The sequence below is a fragment of the Camelus dromedarius genome, chromosome 5 (assembly GCF_036321535.1).
Source record: "Camelus dromedarius isolate mCamDro1 chromosome 5, mCamDro1.pat, whole genome shotgun sequence".
NCBI lineage: Eukaryota > Metazoa > Chordata > Mammalia > Artiodactyla > Camelidae > Camelus > Camelus dromedarius.
This window is the reverse complement of record NC_087440.1, coordinates 33,951,409-33,969,289: the sequence shown is the minus strand read 5'-3', so window position 1 is coordinate 33,969,289 and position 17,881 is coordinate 33,951,409. Positions and strand designations below refer to the sequence as shown.

The following is a 17,881-nucleotide window of genomic DNA, read 5'->3' as shown; positions in this document are numbered from 1 at the left end:
TGTTTGCTTCTTGCAAAGCCAACAGGAAAATCTCTCTCCAGTGTGTGCTAGCAAGATGGAGTCTCATTGAACCTAAACACAGGAGTGACTTCTCACCTCCTTTGCCATACAGCATAGAGTAGTGACATTCCATCCTTTTGCCATATTCCCTTGATTAGAATCAAGTCACAATTTCTACTCACGCTTAATAGTGGGAATTATATGAGGCATAACACCAAGGAGGCAGAGATCATGGGGCCATTCTAAGAACTGTCCCTGCTACAACACCCAATGTCTCTTGCTCCATCCTCACTCCCAGCTGATGATCTTATCTCCTACTTCACTGAGAAAAATTGAAGAAAATTTCCACAGACTCATGCCAACAGCACTTACCCACATATTCTACCTCTCATCTATACCATAAAATTTCCCTGCTCCTGTCTAAAACCAATAATTTCAGTTGCACATTAAACCTCATTATTTTTCCTTTACTCAAAGACATCCCTTCAGCAGTTCTACCTTCTCTCCTTTATCTGTCAAGTTTGTGATCTCTGTGGCATCATTCCTGTCAGCATTCAAACACCTGTTTTTTCTACCATCTTAAAAGACGAAACAAAACTTCTCTTAATCCCACTTCCCTCACCAGCTAATGCCCTATTTATTACGCTATTTTGTAGCAAAACTCAAAAAACTCATTTCTCTGTTCTGTTTTCCTATTTCTGTTTCCCTTTTTTTTAAAGATTGATTGATTGATTGATTGATTTTATTGAAGTATGGTCGGTTACAGTGTGTCAATTTCTCATGTACAGCATAATATCCCAGCTATGCATATGTGGGTGTATATATATTATATATATTTGTTTTCATATTTTTTTCATTAAAGCTTATTACAAGATATTGAATATAGCTCTCTGTGATATACAGAAATTTGGTTTTTAATCTATTTTTATATATAGTGGTTAACGTTTACGAATCTCAAACTCCTGAATTTATCCCTTCCCACTCCCTTTCCCCTGGTAACCATAGGGTTGTTTAATATGTCTGCGAATCTGCTTCTGTCTTGTAGATTAGTTCATTAGTGTCCTCTTTTTTCTTTTTTTTTTCTAGATTCCACATATAAATGATATCATATGGTATTTTTCTTTCTCAAACCACTCCTGTCAAGTTTTTGTCTCCACCATTCTACCAAAACTGTGCTTGCTAAGGACATCAGTGATGACCACATTGCTAATTCCAGTTGTCTATTCTCAATCCACATGTTACTTGACCTATCAACAGTGTTTGTCCTGGTTTATCACTTTCACTTCCTTGTTATACTTTCTTTATTGGCTTTCAGGATATTGCACACTCTTGCTTTTCCTCCTGTATCATGCCATGCGCTTCATCTCAGAATCCTTTGCTAGCTCCTCTGCTCATCTTTCTTAATGTTAGAGTGACCTAGGTCTTAAAACTTGAGACTCCGTCTGCGTGTATGCTTTTCTTTCTCCTCGTCTAATGCATTGGCTTTTATATCCCGACAGCTGCAAAATTTATGTCTCCAATGAGAGGCAAGTTTACAATGAACTAATGAAGCTTAAGCCTTAGAATTTCTCACTTGCACAGGCTTATTACAAGTCCCTCACCTAATTTTATGTTTATAGTTTTGAATGTAGTGTTTCCCAAAGATGTCTCCTAAAATTGTGTAAGATTCAGGCCCCCCCCATAACTTGGGTTTGCATTTATCACTAATCTAGATCTCAGAGTGAAACTACAGACTATATCCAATTTCCCACTAAGCATTTCCACATGCACATCTAATGGACATCTTAGATTCAGAAGTCCAAAAACTCCTCCAGACTTGCTCCACCCATACCCTTTACCACTCAGTTGAAGCAATTCCATACATCCATTTGCTCAGACCAGAAATCTTGGATTCATCCTCATCTCTCTTCTTTCACACCCCAAATCCAGTTCCTGTAAGAAATAATAACATTGACTCTACCTTTAAATGCATATAGAGTGTTAGCCACTGCACATTACACCTATTGCTACCCTAGTCCAAGCCTGAATTATTGCAATAGTCTCTATATAGGTTTCCCCGACTTTCAACCTTTGCTCTCCAAAGTCTCTTCTCCACTGAGCCAACTGAGTATTTCTTTTAAAATATATCAGTTTTTAAAAATTTTCTTTGCCTACACTTGCAGTAGTTTCCCGTTTCATTCAATAAAAGGTAACATTCCCAAAGTGACATCCATTTACTTACAAGATCTGGCCCTTGCCACATTACCTCTTTCACTTCATTTCCTACCACTCACCTCCTTATTTACTCTACCCCAGCCAGTCACCTGCTTGTGTTTCCTTACAGACATTAGGCATGCTCTTGCCTTGGTATTTTGCTCTTGCTTTTCTCTCTGCATGAAATTCTCTGGTCTCAACGATCTACTTGGCTAACACCATCTTAGCCATCATGTCTTTGTTCAGTATTCACCTTCTCAATAATGTCTACCTGACTAGCCTATTTAATATTGCAACCTGGCCTTTCCTTTCTTCCAGTACTCCTGATTAGCTTTATTTTGCAGGGTTTTTTTTTTCTCCATTGCTTCATAGACTACTACATAATTTACATATAATGCCTGTTTTAAAAACTCACTTTTTATTTTTGAAAATCCCTTCTTCAAACAAAATCTTGCACAGAAGTTCTCTAAAAATATAAACCAATGGGAAAGGAACACTTTTGATGATATAAGAGGTTAAGTTAAAGAGACAAAGCCTTGTTAGACTTCTATTTTACTCCTTATAGTACTCAGATCACAATTTGAAAGTATTTTTTTGTTTGTTGGTTTTTTTTTTTTTCGCAGGGGAAACCAGTCAGGCTCTGGTCTCAAATATTGTCTTAATTCTCCAACAAAATATGAAAATTAGTTTTTTTTCCTTCAGTGTGCATGTGTGTGTCTGAGTACAATGTCAAGGTAGTGTTCTTTAGAAGATTATTTAAGAAAGTCCTAGAAAAATAGTGAATTCCAAATGTTATTTTTAAATGAAGTTATTGACTTTATTATACACGTTAAATTTTATGTACTTTGCTTATTACTTTTAGGATGAGCCTTATAAAATTACTGATATTTGAGTGCAGTTTCTTGTGGCTCATAGTAGTGTGTGTATATCATATACATACCAAAATCTCAAAAAATTCTCAGGAATAAATTGGACCAAAACACAAAATCCATTTTAAGAAAATGTGGAATTTTCATATAAGGACATAAAACATTCCCTTAATAAATAGACAGACAAAATAATTTTGGAAGGGAAATTTAATATCATAGAAATATCAAGCCTTTTAAATTAAACTGTAAATTTATTGCAATTCTCATTTTAGTCCTTTTTTCTCATTTTATGGGAGAGTAAAATAAGGCAAAATGATTTTAATATCCATATGAAAAAATAAATGCCTGAGAATTGCCATGAGACAATTAATAAAATAGTTACTACTGAGAAAGTAGTAATATTTATATGGGACTAAGTACTTCACTTGGCATTAAAATGTACTATAAATCTATCATAATAAAAGCAATGTGGTATTAACACAAACAGATATAATTGGTTAATGAAACATTAAAGAGATTTTAGAAATAGATCCAAGTATATATGGGAACTTACTGTTTTCTATCATACACTGAGAAAGTAGTATAATTTAGGGACTGAGAGAACTGTAAGCTCAAGCCATAATTCCTGGCTTCAGATCAAATCTTTCCACTTCCTAATTTTCTGATTTAACAAAACTTCAACTTCACCAAGTGTCTTCTCGTTGTAAAATGAATGGTAATAGTGCCTACCTCATAAGAGTGTCATGATTCTTAAATGATTCAATACATGAAAACATTTAGAACACTGCCTTGCCCGGAGGAACATTTAAGTACCATTTTAACTCCTTTTGGAAAAGAATATTTTATTTAATAAATAGTGCTGGCATACTTCACTTTCCTCCTGAAAGAAACTAAATTTGACCTCTACCCTGTACAATTTTATAAAAATAAATCTTAATACATTCAGAATTGAAACTGTAGGACTATTTGATCAGATTATAGTGTGTAAAATCAAGTTGAGGGTGACTTTCTTAAGCAAGAAGGAAATCTAAAGCATAAAGGAACAGGTTAAAACATTTGAATATATAAATATTTTATATTTTGGTAAGCACAATGAACCATTAATAAATAAAAATGACAGTATCTTTGGAAAAAATATGTTGAACACATATGACAACAAATTATTAACTCTATTAGAGAACTCCTAGATATTAAAAAAAAGGAGAAAAATAGGTAAAGATTATGAAAAGGCAATTTACAGAAGAGGAAATGGAAATGCCCAATAAACATACGAAAGCATTTTTAACCTGACCAGGCCTCAGGAAAATATGAGTTAACATCACAGGATTATACCTTTTTCCCCCCAGATAAAATTTCATGTGTGTGTCTATAATACACATATATCAGGAACATAAAAATTAAGCTCTGTGTGTGTGCCTGTGTGTGTTTGTGTGTGTGTGTGTGTTTATAAATTAAAAGTACTAGCCAGGATATAGGAAATAATCATTTTCATACAGTGTTGAGAAATCTTTCATACAGTTAAGAAATGCTCTAACATTACAGCTTTTGAGAATCTATACAGTAAAACTTAATGCACCAATACATAGAAATCTGGAGACAAGGATGTATTTACAGTGGCAAAGGTTGGAAAACAACTTGACCTTTAACAGGAGTGGCTAAATAAATATGGTATTGCAGAATATTATAAGGTGAAGCTATTAAAAATAATGAGCTAGAGCTACATAAATTGTCCTAGAATAGTGTTCATAATATATTAACTAACGAAAACCAAGTTGCTAAGAAACAGATAGTCCTATTTTTAATAGTCAAAGAATATCTTGTATTCATGTATCTTCATGGTGATGACAAGGAATATGAACATTATTAACTTTTTCTTTTTATATTTCTACTTCGTTTTTAAAATGCTAACTAAGAGAATGTAAAACAGGATAAAAAATAATGACTTCAGTTGTGATATATGCAACATTTTAAGGAGTATAAAATGGGAACTTTTCAAAAGGGAAAGATTGGACCATTTTTGACATTAGATATCTGTTTGAACTACTTAACTCCTTTGTGTCCTAGCTGTGAGATGCTTTATGGAGGAGTTTCAAGAAGGATCACAAGACAGCTTCAGGGCTAGAGGAGGCCCTTAGTAACTAGCAGAGGATATGGTGGTTGTCTCATATGTTAAAGTTCTGTCACATTAAATGCTCATGTAATAGTTATAATATTTTCCTTTATTCTTTGTTAATATGTCAAAGGTTCTCAATTCTAGCCTCACATCAAAATCACCTATGGAGGTTCTTATTTAATTGATCTAGGATAAGATCAGGCATCTATATTTGAAGAGTTAGAGAAGTATTTCCTGAAGCCTCTTGATATTTAGGAAACATCATTTACTATATGAAAAATGCATAGTACATTAAAAATAATGGTAAGTATATAATTGTGTATTATATAGCACTATCTCTTCACAAACTTTAATTTGACTTTTTTGTGGAATAATACACTTTGAATGTTATTTGATAAACACCAAAATATGGAAAAAATATTTGATTTGTGCAAAAGTTGAAGGGTGTTAGTGTTATCACTATTTTGTGATAGTAGTCTTTTGACTATTATCGAATAGAGTTAGAGGTTCACTTAACGTGGGGATCTTTTGTTAGTGTGATTGCTGTAGATGATATGTTCTTCACATCCAGTGGTGGGCATCAGAAGATCTCCCTGACAGCAAGTTAAGAATTACTGCTGAAAGCAGCACACCATTAACATTTTCAGGTTAGAATTATAACACACCATTTGGTAAATTTAGCAAGTTCTGTGGCTTTCCAAAGTCCCTTGTAAAGGTGTGATCTCATATGAAGATACATTTGTATTTATGGAAAGCCTAGGGCTTTTCAAGTTTTCAGACTGAAGAAAGTAGTACACTTTAGTGGAAAAGAGTTAATGAAATAGTCGCTCTGTAATGTTCCTTATTTTACATCCCATATATGTCTTAGGCACTGGTAAAAATGCAGAATGCCTTGTCTAGTATTGGCTGGTAAGTAGACAGGTTTGCAATATTCTTTTTCTTTCTAGACTATCTAGTAGGTAAAGGTGGTCTGATTCATCAGCATTCTCCCTGCAATCATAGCTCTGGTAGTTCTTGCACCAAACGTGATCGCAAGGCAGAACATTATATGTGCCTTTATGTAACCAAAGCACTTAATACGTCACTACTCTGAAATGTGCAGTAGATCCACTTGACAATTTTTCATCTTTCAAATAAAGTTGTATAAAATGAAAAATATGTAAGATAGGAAAGTTGGGTAGTTATCAAGCTTATTTTCAACATTTTAATTTTACAGTCAATATTTATTTGTTTATTCTAAGTATTAATGTAATAAGAATAATTCAGGACATTTTCATTTTCTTAATGACAGTCATTTGTGATAGTAAATTATCAACTTCCTTCTACTAGTAAGATAGTGAAATGAAGGCGCCTGTTATTTTTTGAAAATTAAGTATTACCTTCTGAAAGACTGTTTGTGAAATTAAAATAAAAGAAATGTTGAGTTGGCATGATTAGTAAAATATAAATAGCCCTATAATTTTGTTTTAATAATATTTTAAATCATGCCAAAATATGGCACATCAATCTGTTATTAACTAATAATACTTAATTTTAATGGTGAAAATGGATTAATCAAAAGTTTATAAAAACAAAATTACCCAAATGTGAAATTTTTCTTAATTAATTACCTAGTTACATAAGTTTAAAGAGAGATCAATTTTCAAACACAGTTAAGACATTTACTTCCAATAATATCTTATCAAATTAATTTGCTTACATTGCAGACTATTAAATCAATTCATGAGCAAGCTCGGACTTTTAAATCGCTGTATTTTCCTAAATTAACTTTGTGGTTTTCCTAAACAGGCATTTAGCATAATTACATGATTTTTATTTAAAACAGTGATTTTAAATTTTCTTATTTAAAAATCTAAAAATGTTTTATAAATGTAGTTTTCTGTCATTTATCAACTCATTTTTATATACATTTAAATGTTTAATAGTCTTTATTATACCACATGACTGGAAGCTTCATAAAAGTGAGGTCTTATCCTTTTAATTTATCTCCATATCTCCAACATCTGGAACAGTGCCTGGCACTCAGAAAATAATTGTTCAGTGAATACCAGAAATATGCTAAATTTATTTTAAGTGAATTGTTTATTCTGCCTTTGCAGGATTTATTTATTCAGCCGCCTAATTTGGGGATAACTTTTCTATTTCCTTTGTTATACTGCTTTTAAAAAATTAAAATAAGACAAAGTTTATATGGTAAGAAAAAAAAGCTCATCTGAAACCCAATCTCTATTATTTTCTTTATTTCCATTTTATCTGCATCTAATTTTACACTGTTTAATCCAAATTCTACATTATATACTTATATTTTTAAAAATTTTGCATAGATAATCTTCCCCATCTTATAATTTCATATAGTGTCTTTACACCATTCTGTGTATATGACATTTTCCATGTTTTGGATTATTTCCCAGAAGGATCACAGAAGGAGAGAAACAAAGTTAAAGATTATGCTTATTTCATAACTTAATGTATTTTATAAGGTGATTTCCTAAAGGCAATATATACTGCCACAGATATTTTTTAAAAGGAAGAGATTAATAATTAAACCATTCCCTCATTCACATTTGATTTGCTTTTTTTGTGTGATGAATTTTACCTTTCCACTTTGAATGTCTTTGATTATTTTAGAAGTTAAATATTTTCTTGTCCTAACACAATTCTTTGCTGTTCACTATTTAATTGTTCACTTTTACCTTTCACTGGATTACCTTATCCATTCCTATGGCTTTCTACGTTAACTCTCAAATTTCCTCTGATATTCAGACCCATAGCCAATCACCTACTTGACATCTTCACTTGGATGTCTGGTAGGCATTTCAAACTTAATATATCCAAAATAGAATTAATTCCCTTTGTCCTTATCTTTCACCCCTTTTCCATCACCTGCTTCTGTGAACACAGTGAACAAACACATGACTCTACTTTCATGTTCATACCTGTTTTTCACTTTTTAAATTGATTGTTATAACCTTTAAAATATTTAATTGAAAATATTACTTTTCATATAAAAATCCAAATATTTCAAACACTTTTTTTCACTAATCAGAATTAAGAACTCTGAACACATACCTTATTATATATGCCCTGCAAGAGCTGAGCCAAGAAGAGAGGGTTTAAAATAATAATAATATAATAATAGTTTCAAAAGCTTTTTGATAAGTTGATAAATGGATAGAGATGACAAATGGGACTTCCAGAAATTTAACCTCAATTTAGTAAAATCTGGCTTAGTAAACATTAAGAAGCTAATACCCCAAATTATTTTCACTTGTAAATAATAAGCTGCCCTATAATAGTTTATCATTTACAGCCCTCATGGTTTCTTCACAATTACTTGATTTCTAGTAGTATTCTTTTTGATACAATTATGTCTAGCGTGTTTATCACCTCAGTGTATCAACGTAACAGAAATAGTTTGAAATGCTTTTTTTCTCTTCCTTCTTAACATATGAAGAGTAGATTTCTCCTGTTTTTCTTACTCCTAAGTGTATCCCTCTCTGAAATGTAATGTGATGTATTTTTAAAGTATGCAGTCACCAAAAGAAAAGAAAATTGAATAATGCTTCAAGGAGCAAAGTGAAAAACGTATTAAGTAAAAAAAAAAAGGTTCAGTTAAATTTCATTTTCTTTTCGAAATTTTGTGGCAATTATCATTCATTTTCTGTCTATTGCAAGAGAATAGTGTCTTATTCCAAAAAGAAGTATACTGTCTTTCAGTCTCTGCCATACCTTGTAGCCGGAGGGGGAAATAAAGTATAGCCTTTGGAAGAAGACATAAAATGAAGTACAATCTCCACAAAACTTTTCGAAGTCAACTATTTTGAGGAAAAAATGCTATTGCTTAAAGCAAAGCAAGGTGTGGGAGGTAATTGCACCAGTTACAAATTGTGATTGAGGCAGTAATCACTGTCATCATTGGGCCATCTTATTAATTGATCCAGTTCAGCACTTAATCAAGTAAACACTAATATATTCTAGACTTTTAGAGCCAATCTGACTACATTTCTGTGGCTAAAGAATCCTAACCACAAGCTTAATGAGTAAGAAAATACAAAATAGCATGGGTAAAATATAATACATTGATGAAAATTTAAGAAAAAGGCATATAGTACATATTTAATTATTATAAATCTTATAAGATTTTTAAATAACCTTAAGTTTGTGTTATTGATTTTAGTAATTTTATGACTATTAAAACATCTATTTTTTTAATTAATTTCAGTATGGTTGCAATATAATCTTTGAATTTTAGATTTTAGAGAGGATAAAGTAAAAAATGTTATTTTTGTTTTAAGAACCCAGCATTATATTTTACACACACCTGCACACACACGTGTGTGTGTGTGTGTGTGGCCATGATGGAATTTTTTAAATAGTTATTTAGTTCTTATATAAATCTGTATATTTTTATTGCTTTATTTTTTAAACAGTTTTCCAACTGATAATTTCAACCAAGTGCAAACAGAAAATGCACAATTAAGTAAGATAACTGGCCTTCAGGAAGATAAAATTCTGTAAGGTAAATATCTGTTGCACTCTAATATGAATAGGATGTTATAGGATGAGTAACATAATAAGAAATGAAGAAAAGTAGTCTTGACACATACGGTTTTAGAAAACCAGGATTAAGTTTACAAAGTATATTGCATTCCAGCTGCTCTTGCAAGACATATATGATTTCTGCAAGCAAAAATGTATGAGTTTTAAGGGAAAGATCAGTGCAGGGATATAGATAACATTTTAGTCGTTTGGAACAAATGAATAAACAAAGGCAAAGACCTAGAAAAACAACTAATAGAAAGTATATTTAGGAACTAGCAGGCAAAGTTTGGATTCAGCAAAGTTTGGATGAAGCTGGGAAGACAATTTGAAGACAGGGTATGGAGAATTTGGAATGTCTGCATAAGGAATCTGGATAATTTAGTGAGTAGTTGAAGGGGAATCACTGAAGGCTATTGAGTAAGGTTTTTTAATAATGCTAAAATAAAAACTCATCCACAGTCTTACCCAGTTGTCCAATTTTACAGGTGATGAAACTGAAGCGATTTGACAAAGGTCACAAAGCAGAGCCAGGGTGAGAGCCCATATGTCCTAACTGCCAATTCTAGATTCTTTTTATTACACCACACATTACTTTAGACCAGCTAAAACAGTAGGACTGGGCAAGAAGCATTTCAGGGGGGAAAAAAATCAACAGTGCATAACAGGATGTAGAGATCTAGGGAGCAAGAGAAGGCACAGATGGCTTCCAGGTTTAAAACCTGGTGTGGTGGTGGGTGGGGGGTAAGGATATATGAGAAAAGGCAGCATGGTATTTTATGATAGATATTAAGACATGCTGATGAAAACTGTACTTCCTTGGATTTGGTTATCAAAAGTAAATGGATTAAACAGACTAGTACAGAGTTAGAAGAGCTGCATCTTTATTCTTTTTAGATACTTAAATTCATGTAGCTCTGTTGTACATATTTTGTCAAATCAGTACTTTTTAGAAAGACAGTTTATGTATATAAAATCTATACTCAAAAGAAAAGGTATACTTTTATCAGTTTACTTCAGTTGACAATTTAGTGCAGATCCCCTCAAGTGACACGTGCATCTCCACTGGACACTAATAAATGGTGCCTCTGTCGCCTAAGGAGTAATGCATTAGAGAAATGAAAGAGATTTATCGTGTTAGCTCATGTAGGGTATATCTTGGTAAAATATGCATTAAGTAATACACTTGTGTCTCTTTACCAGAGTTATGACATCTTGACTTTTAGAGCATGAGGAGATATAATAAAATGTCATATTTCTTTTGGGTAGGCAGGTACTACATGATATAACAAGAACATATTTTCAAACTTACTATTTGGTCGATTACAAATTACTAAAATCCAATTCCAAATGGATTAACCAGGAAAGGGGAGGAATTACATTAATTCTGTTTTGGCTTTAGACATGGTTAGATTCAGATACCAGAATGCTAGACCCTGTTATTTGGGTTAACTTTATTTTCATATCATGACATGATAGCTCAAATATCAGGCATATGTTGTTCTAGATTAGACACACAGCTTTATCTCAACAATTTCACAGATTTTTAAGGCTCTTACTGGACCACCCTGTGTCACATGCTCAGTCACAAATCAGTACCTGCCAGTGGTGTGGAAAGTGATATGTCAGGCTTAGGTCATGTTTCCACATCTAGAGGTATTGGAAGGTTGCCAGCCTCACCTGATGTACATGCTCTGAGAGTGAGAGAGGGTATTTCCCAAAGGAAAACTGAGGTCTCTTGCCAGAAGGAAGATTGATGTCAGCTGACTGGCTGACTCAAGGAATGAAATAATAAATATCCACTATTGATAGGAAATGCTTTAAAAATGTAAAGCAGTATATATGTAGTATATAATATGGCAACCCTAAATAAAATAGTCCATACTATTACTTGAACTATCTTAAATTATAATGAAACTTCTTATGCATTTATTTTAAGGTATGGCTTTATGAAACAGTTCAGTAGTTTTCCTGCCATGATAATGAAGAAATTTGATGCCTACAGGCAGTCTCATTCCTTTTTAAGACCATAATGAGTTGGAGTTCTTATTTGGCAAGGAGTAAATGTGTTCTTTTTTTTTTTTAATTGAAGTATAGTTGATTTACAATGTTGTGTTAGTTTCTGGTGTACAGTATAGTGATTCAGTCATACATATGTGTATATATACATATTCTTTTTCATTATAGGTTATTACAGGATATTGAATATAGTTCCCTGTGCTATACTCTTGGACCTTGTTGTTTATCTGTTTTATATATAGTAGTTTGTATCTGCTAATCCCAAACTCCTAATTTATCCCTCCCCCTCTCTTTCCCACCCTGGTAACCATAAGTTTGTTTTCCATGTCTATGAGTCTGTTTCTGTTTTGTAAATAGGTTCATTTATCTCATTTTTTTAGATTCCACATATAAGTGATACCATGTGACATTTGTCTTTCTCTGTCTGAATTACTTTACCTAGTGTCATAATCTAGGTCCATCCATATTGCTGCACATGGCATTATTTCATTTTTAATGGCTGAGTAGTATTCCAGAGTGTGTGTGTGTGTGTGTGTGTGTGTGTGTGTGTATGTGTATACACCACAACTTCTTTATCCAGTCATCTATCAATGGACATGTAGATTGCTTTCATGTCTTGGCTGTTGTAAATAGTGCTGTTGTGAACATTGGGGTGCATATATCTTTTCGAATTGGAATTTCCTCCAGGTATATGTCCAGGAGTGGGATTCCTGGATCATAGGGCAACTCTATTTCTAGTTTTTTGAGAAATCTCCATACTGTTTTCCATAGTGGCTGCACCAAACTACATTCCCACCAGCAGTATAGGAGGGTTCCCTTTTCTCCACACCCTTTCCAGCATTTATCACTTGTGGACTTTTTAATGATGGCCATTCTGACTGGTGTGAGGTGATACCTCATTATAGTTTTGATTTGCATTTCTCTAATGTAAATGTATTCTTAATGCTTATTTTTAATCAGAAACATGTCAACATTAAAACCTACCTACTTGGTATTTTTAACTCTTTTCATAAGTTCCAATAGGGATTCTTCTTTTGTGGTTGCAAATAGAGAAACACTCGTTTCATTATTTTTACGTTTTTTTCTGAAAAGTCGATGCTAGTAGAATTAGTATAATTATATTGTTAATCTTACCTCATGTTTATTTGATATAACAAATAATTATAAGTCTAGGAATAAGAAAAATTTAAGTAAAATTTATTTTCCTTAAAAATAATACCATTATTTAAACAGATCATCACTACTAAAATAGGTTTAGGTTTGAACAGGAACTCTCCAACACAGCAAAAGAGCAACCTCATGGGAATGTCTGATAGTAAAGAATAGGAAACTGATAATACGAAAATGAAAATGACCATCATCTGTCAAAGATTTTCTTACTTACCCCTTCTTCTTACAGTTAGGCTTTCTGTCTCCTTTTTTTGTTTGTTTTTTAAAAAGTATTTTTATTACTATTTTTATTTATTTTGGGGGGCGTCAGGGAGGAGTAATTAGATTTATTTATTTATTTTAATGGAGATACTGGGGATTGAACCCAGGACCTTGTGCATGTTAAGCACACACTCTACCACTGTGCTATACCCTACGCCCTGTTTCCTTTGTACCCTTTATGTATGTCTGTACCGGCACTTCTAAGACTTTACTGCACTGATACATTTACACATGTGTTTTCATCACCTCATCTGGAAGTTCCTTAAAGGCAGGAACAGTGTCATATATATCCTTTATCTCTTGCTCCCAACACAGAGCCTAGGCCACTCAGTAAGCATTCCATAAAAGATCTTGCAGATGGTAATAACTACAGATCATAGCTCTGAAGGGAAAACTGATTTGTAACTGTCAAGAATGTGTCTGATTTAGTTACTTTACACCAAATAATTTGTATGCTGTTTAAGACGCAGTTTTTTTCTTTCAATTCTTTAGAATAAGAATACATAAAACTGTGTAAGTATGTTAACAGACTTCACCAATGAAAATTAAAATTTGCTGTTTGCTGTTTCAGTGGGAAAGTAAACACTGTCAATGCACAGACTTTCCTTTTGGTAAATGCTGTGTTCCTTTATCTAAGTAAGCAAATAGGCCATCTCACATACGTCTCCACACTCCTTTTCTCTGACCCCCACCCAGTGTTCAGTTGCCAACCATCTCCAGGCTTCCACACTGGGTCTCACTTCTTCTTGGCTCTGACTTGATACATTAAATGGAAATAGAACATTACTCTCTCTGAGATATCTACAAATGAATTAATTTTTCTTTTTGTCTCAAGTTTTCCTTTTCAGAGAGTCTCTTTCCTATCTGTGTCCATGTTAGATTAATATTAAGTATGCAAATAAATATGGATATATTTTTTTAATTTTTTAGGGAAAAAAGACAGTGTAAGTCTAAGAGGTTTTTCATGTCCTTGTGTTAGAAATAAAAGTCAGGTGACATTCATTGGCTAGGCTACTAAGTATTTACTTATTTAATTTGGAATTCAGTAACTTTTATATTTATATTTCCTTTAATTTTCTAATCTGATTTCTAAGATCATTAATTGTAAGCAGAATTATTACTCTCTAAAGTTAATAAATGCTACATTTTATAAATATGAATATGCCATCATTAATGTCTTCTCTTAAATCATAACACACTTTAGTTATATGTGGACAAATGTCAGTTATACCAACAAAATTTGGGGGCTACATCAGTTTTTGATAAAACAGATATGGCTGACAAAATTTTATATAAGATTACTTCAAATAGTTACAACTAAAATCCAGGGAGTGTGCTTACTACATAAAGACATCTTTAACGTAAAGATAGATGATGTGGTGTAATTCTTCGATTTGCAAAGATACAATTTCTCAGAAGGTATTTACTTTTATGAAAAGTCTACATACCATTTTTGAACTATACATTATTTCAGAATTTTTGAATATTTAAAAGAAAGAGAGATGATTAAAGGGGAAAATAAAAAAGGAAGAACATGCTAATGTGCTTGTGTAAGTAATGTAAGTCCTGTGCACATATTTACAAGTTGTTTTGGAAGGGTAGAACTAGTCCTGGAGTTTAAAAAAAAAAAGCTGTAGATGCAGTAAATATAGTATGAGACTGCAGTGTAGTAGAAATTAACATCATCTTCACACACCTTGTTGAAGTGTAAGGTGATTTTAGAGTGGATGTTATAAAATTATATATTTCCTTTTTATTGACAGTCTGTAAGATAGTCCCCATAATTAACCTTTCATGATCTATTCTCTTCCTGGGTTATAATCATACAGTCATTACATTGAACAAAACAACAGTGATATTAGAGTTTAAAACAAGTTAAGAACAACTTTTTTGGAAATCTTGGTTGATTAATATATCCTTCTTTATAAAAAAATTAAAACACCTCGGTTTGTCAGTATAGATGTTTTCAACAATATTTTATTGCAAAAAATTTTGAAAGAAATAATGATTTATAAAACATAATCATATTTAACACTCAGATATTTAAATCCTTAAAAGTAAATTTTCCCAATATTTCATGTGCATAAGATAAAATATAAGGATAATTCTATTTCATCTTTATAATTGGTGTTAAGATGTAATCATGGTTTAACTTTCTAATTATATCACTTTAACATACTTCAGCATTTTAGACAAATAATTATCAACCAAAAAGTCTGTGAACAAAATTAACAAATTAACATGTTAAAAATTATTTATCAGCCTACTTCTTGAAACTGAATGCTCTTAATCAGGGGAATATGAGGAATATATTTGACATACCAAAGAAATGTTTCTAGAAAATTTAGATTTTTTTCAAAAAAAAAAAAAAAGAAATGATTTTATAGACAAATCATAATGAAGCAAAATTCTACTGTGACTATAAATTATACGTGTGGAAACTTGTGTGTGTGTGTGTAATATTTGTAAATATATTTATGAGGTAACCCAGTTTAGAATTTGAATTCATACTCTCACTGTTTGTTACCTTCCTAAAAATGTCTGCTCTATTTTTTTTTTTAATATACTTAACCATATCTGTGTCTTACAGATAGCGTGGCAATACTTGCCAAAAATTAACTAATGAAATATCTCATAGACTATCTCAACTAAATTCCTACTCAAATTTCAACAGATTTTTTCAGCCTGCCCATTTAAATGTCTGGAACAAGAAAGCAGTTACTTCAGTGACACAACATTCACAGTTTTTTATCTCCCCAATGAGTCATAAAACAGTGCCATATGTATCTTTGTGCTTCCAAAATATAATTTTAAATGTTAATGTCTATATTTTAATTTTAGGGGTTTTGAAAAATACCATACTGATTTTATACTTCTTTTAATGGTATTTGATTATTATTAAATAAATAAAAATATGCTGGGTTTTGTGGCTGGATATTTCAATACAAATTAGCTAAAACGCCTATACTTTGTATGATCACATTGAATCGTTTTACGTATTCATGTGACTGCAGTAATTTATCAGTAACCTGATAATATGGTTATAGCTGTTTTTTAAAATGTAGCTATTACTGCCAAAAAGATAATTGTTTACCTAATCAAAATATTTATTTTTACAAATTTAGATAGAACATCCAGGTAATATCGTACTCAAATAGCCTTAACCTACCTAAAAGCAATTGAAATTTTTCTATTATTAATTATTTAGAAATATTTGTTATTTTTATAAAGTTATATGTTGGTGTGAGTTTAGTTGAAAAATTAACATACTAATACTAATAAATGTATTGAACTCCATCTCTGAAAATATTAGCCATGAAACAAGTAAGGTATTGAACAACACAAAAGTTACTAGGTGATAAGGAACATGAAATTAATGTTTTAAAGGGACTCAAACTAGAAATTTCCTACTTTTATCTTTACTAACTTTGCTTTATAATCTTGCACTCTTTGTTTTTATATGTTTTAGAGCAAAGATATTCTTAAAGCTAAGTAGGTAAAGAATCATCAACAGTGTTTTGATTTAGGAGCTATATAAAATTGTTACCATTGATGAAATGTTATGATTTCCTCTTTTTTAAACATATTAATTTCTTATAACGTCTGTAAAATTCACAAAGACTCAAGGAAAATTTTTGTTTAATAATTTAAAACTGAAAATTGCCTTTTCCTTAGAAAATTCTAATTTTACAGGATAATAGTATTAAGTGTGATTAATGTCACTTTAGAAATTGTGATATTTCTGTCTTTCATAAGTTCTGTTTAAACTGATTTTCAAATTATTTTACTTTTTCTAGGATAGCAAAGTAATATAATGTATGTGCGTAAAACAGAAGTATTATTTATACATATTTTTTTCAATTACAGGTAAAGATTATAGTTCCCAACAGCACAGCAGGTCTGATAATAGGGAAGGGAGGTGCTACTGTGAAGGCTATAATGGAGCAGTCAGGGGCTTGGGTGCAGCTTTCCCAGAAACCCGATGGGATCAACCTGCAAGAGAGGGTTGTCACTGTGAGTGGAGAACCTGAACAAAACCGAAAAGCTGTTGAACTTATCATCCAGAAGATACAAGAGGATCCACAGAGTGGCAGCTGTCTCAATATCAGTTATGCCAATGTTACAGGTCCAGTGGCAAATTCCAATCCAACCGGATCTCCTTATGCAAACACTGCTGAAGTGTTACCAACCGCTGCAGCAGCCGCAGGGCTATTAGGACATGCTAACCTTGCTGGCGTTGCAGCCTTTCCAGCAGTTTTATCTGGCTTCACAGGCAATGACCTGGTGGCCATCACCTCTGCACTTAATACATTAGCCAGCTATGGATATAATCTCAACACATTAGGTTTAGGTCTCAGTCAAGCAGCAGCAACGGGGGCTTTGGCTGCAGCAGCTGCCAGTGCCAACCCAGCAGCAGCAGCAGCCAATCTGTTGGCCACCTATGCCAGTGAAGCCTCAGCCAGTGGCAGCGCAGCTGGCGGTACGGCGGGGACATTTGCATTAGGTAGCCTGGCTGCTGCTACTGCTGCAACCAATGGATATTTTGGAGCTGCTTCTCCCCTAGCTGCCAGTGCCATTCTAGGAACAGAAAAATCCACAGATGGATCAAAGGATGTAGTTGAAATAGCAGTGCCAGAAAACTTAGTTGGTGCAATACTTGGCAAAGGAGGGAAAACATTAGTGGAATACCAGGAGTTGACTGGTGCAAGGATACAGA

At 32.6% G+C, this 17,881-nt stretch overlaps 1 protein-coding gene across 2 annotated transcripts in view; it reads left to right on the top strand.

The window, feature by feature from the left end:
- NOVA1 (NOVA alternative splicing regulator 1) overlaps positions 1 to 17,881 on the top strand; it is a 142,431-nt gene that overhangs the window by 122,328 nt on the left and 2,222 nt on the right. For both annotated transcript variants that reach the window (XM_064485872.1, XM_031453522.2), the window contains one exon: positions 17,032 to 17,881. This exon is cut by the window's right edge and continues 2,222 nt beyond it. In XM_064485872.1, coding sequence (XP_064341942.1) covers positions 17,032 to 17,881 — 850 coding nt within the window. The remainder of the gene's footprint in view (positions 1 to 17,031) is intronic.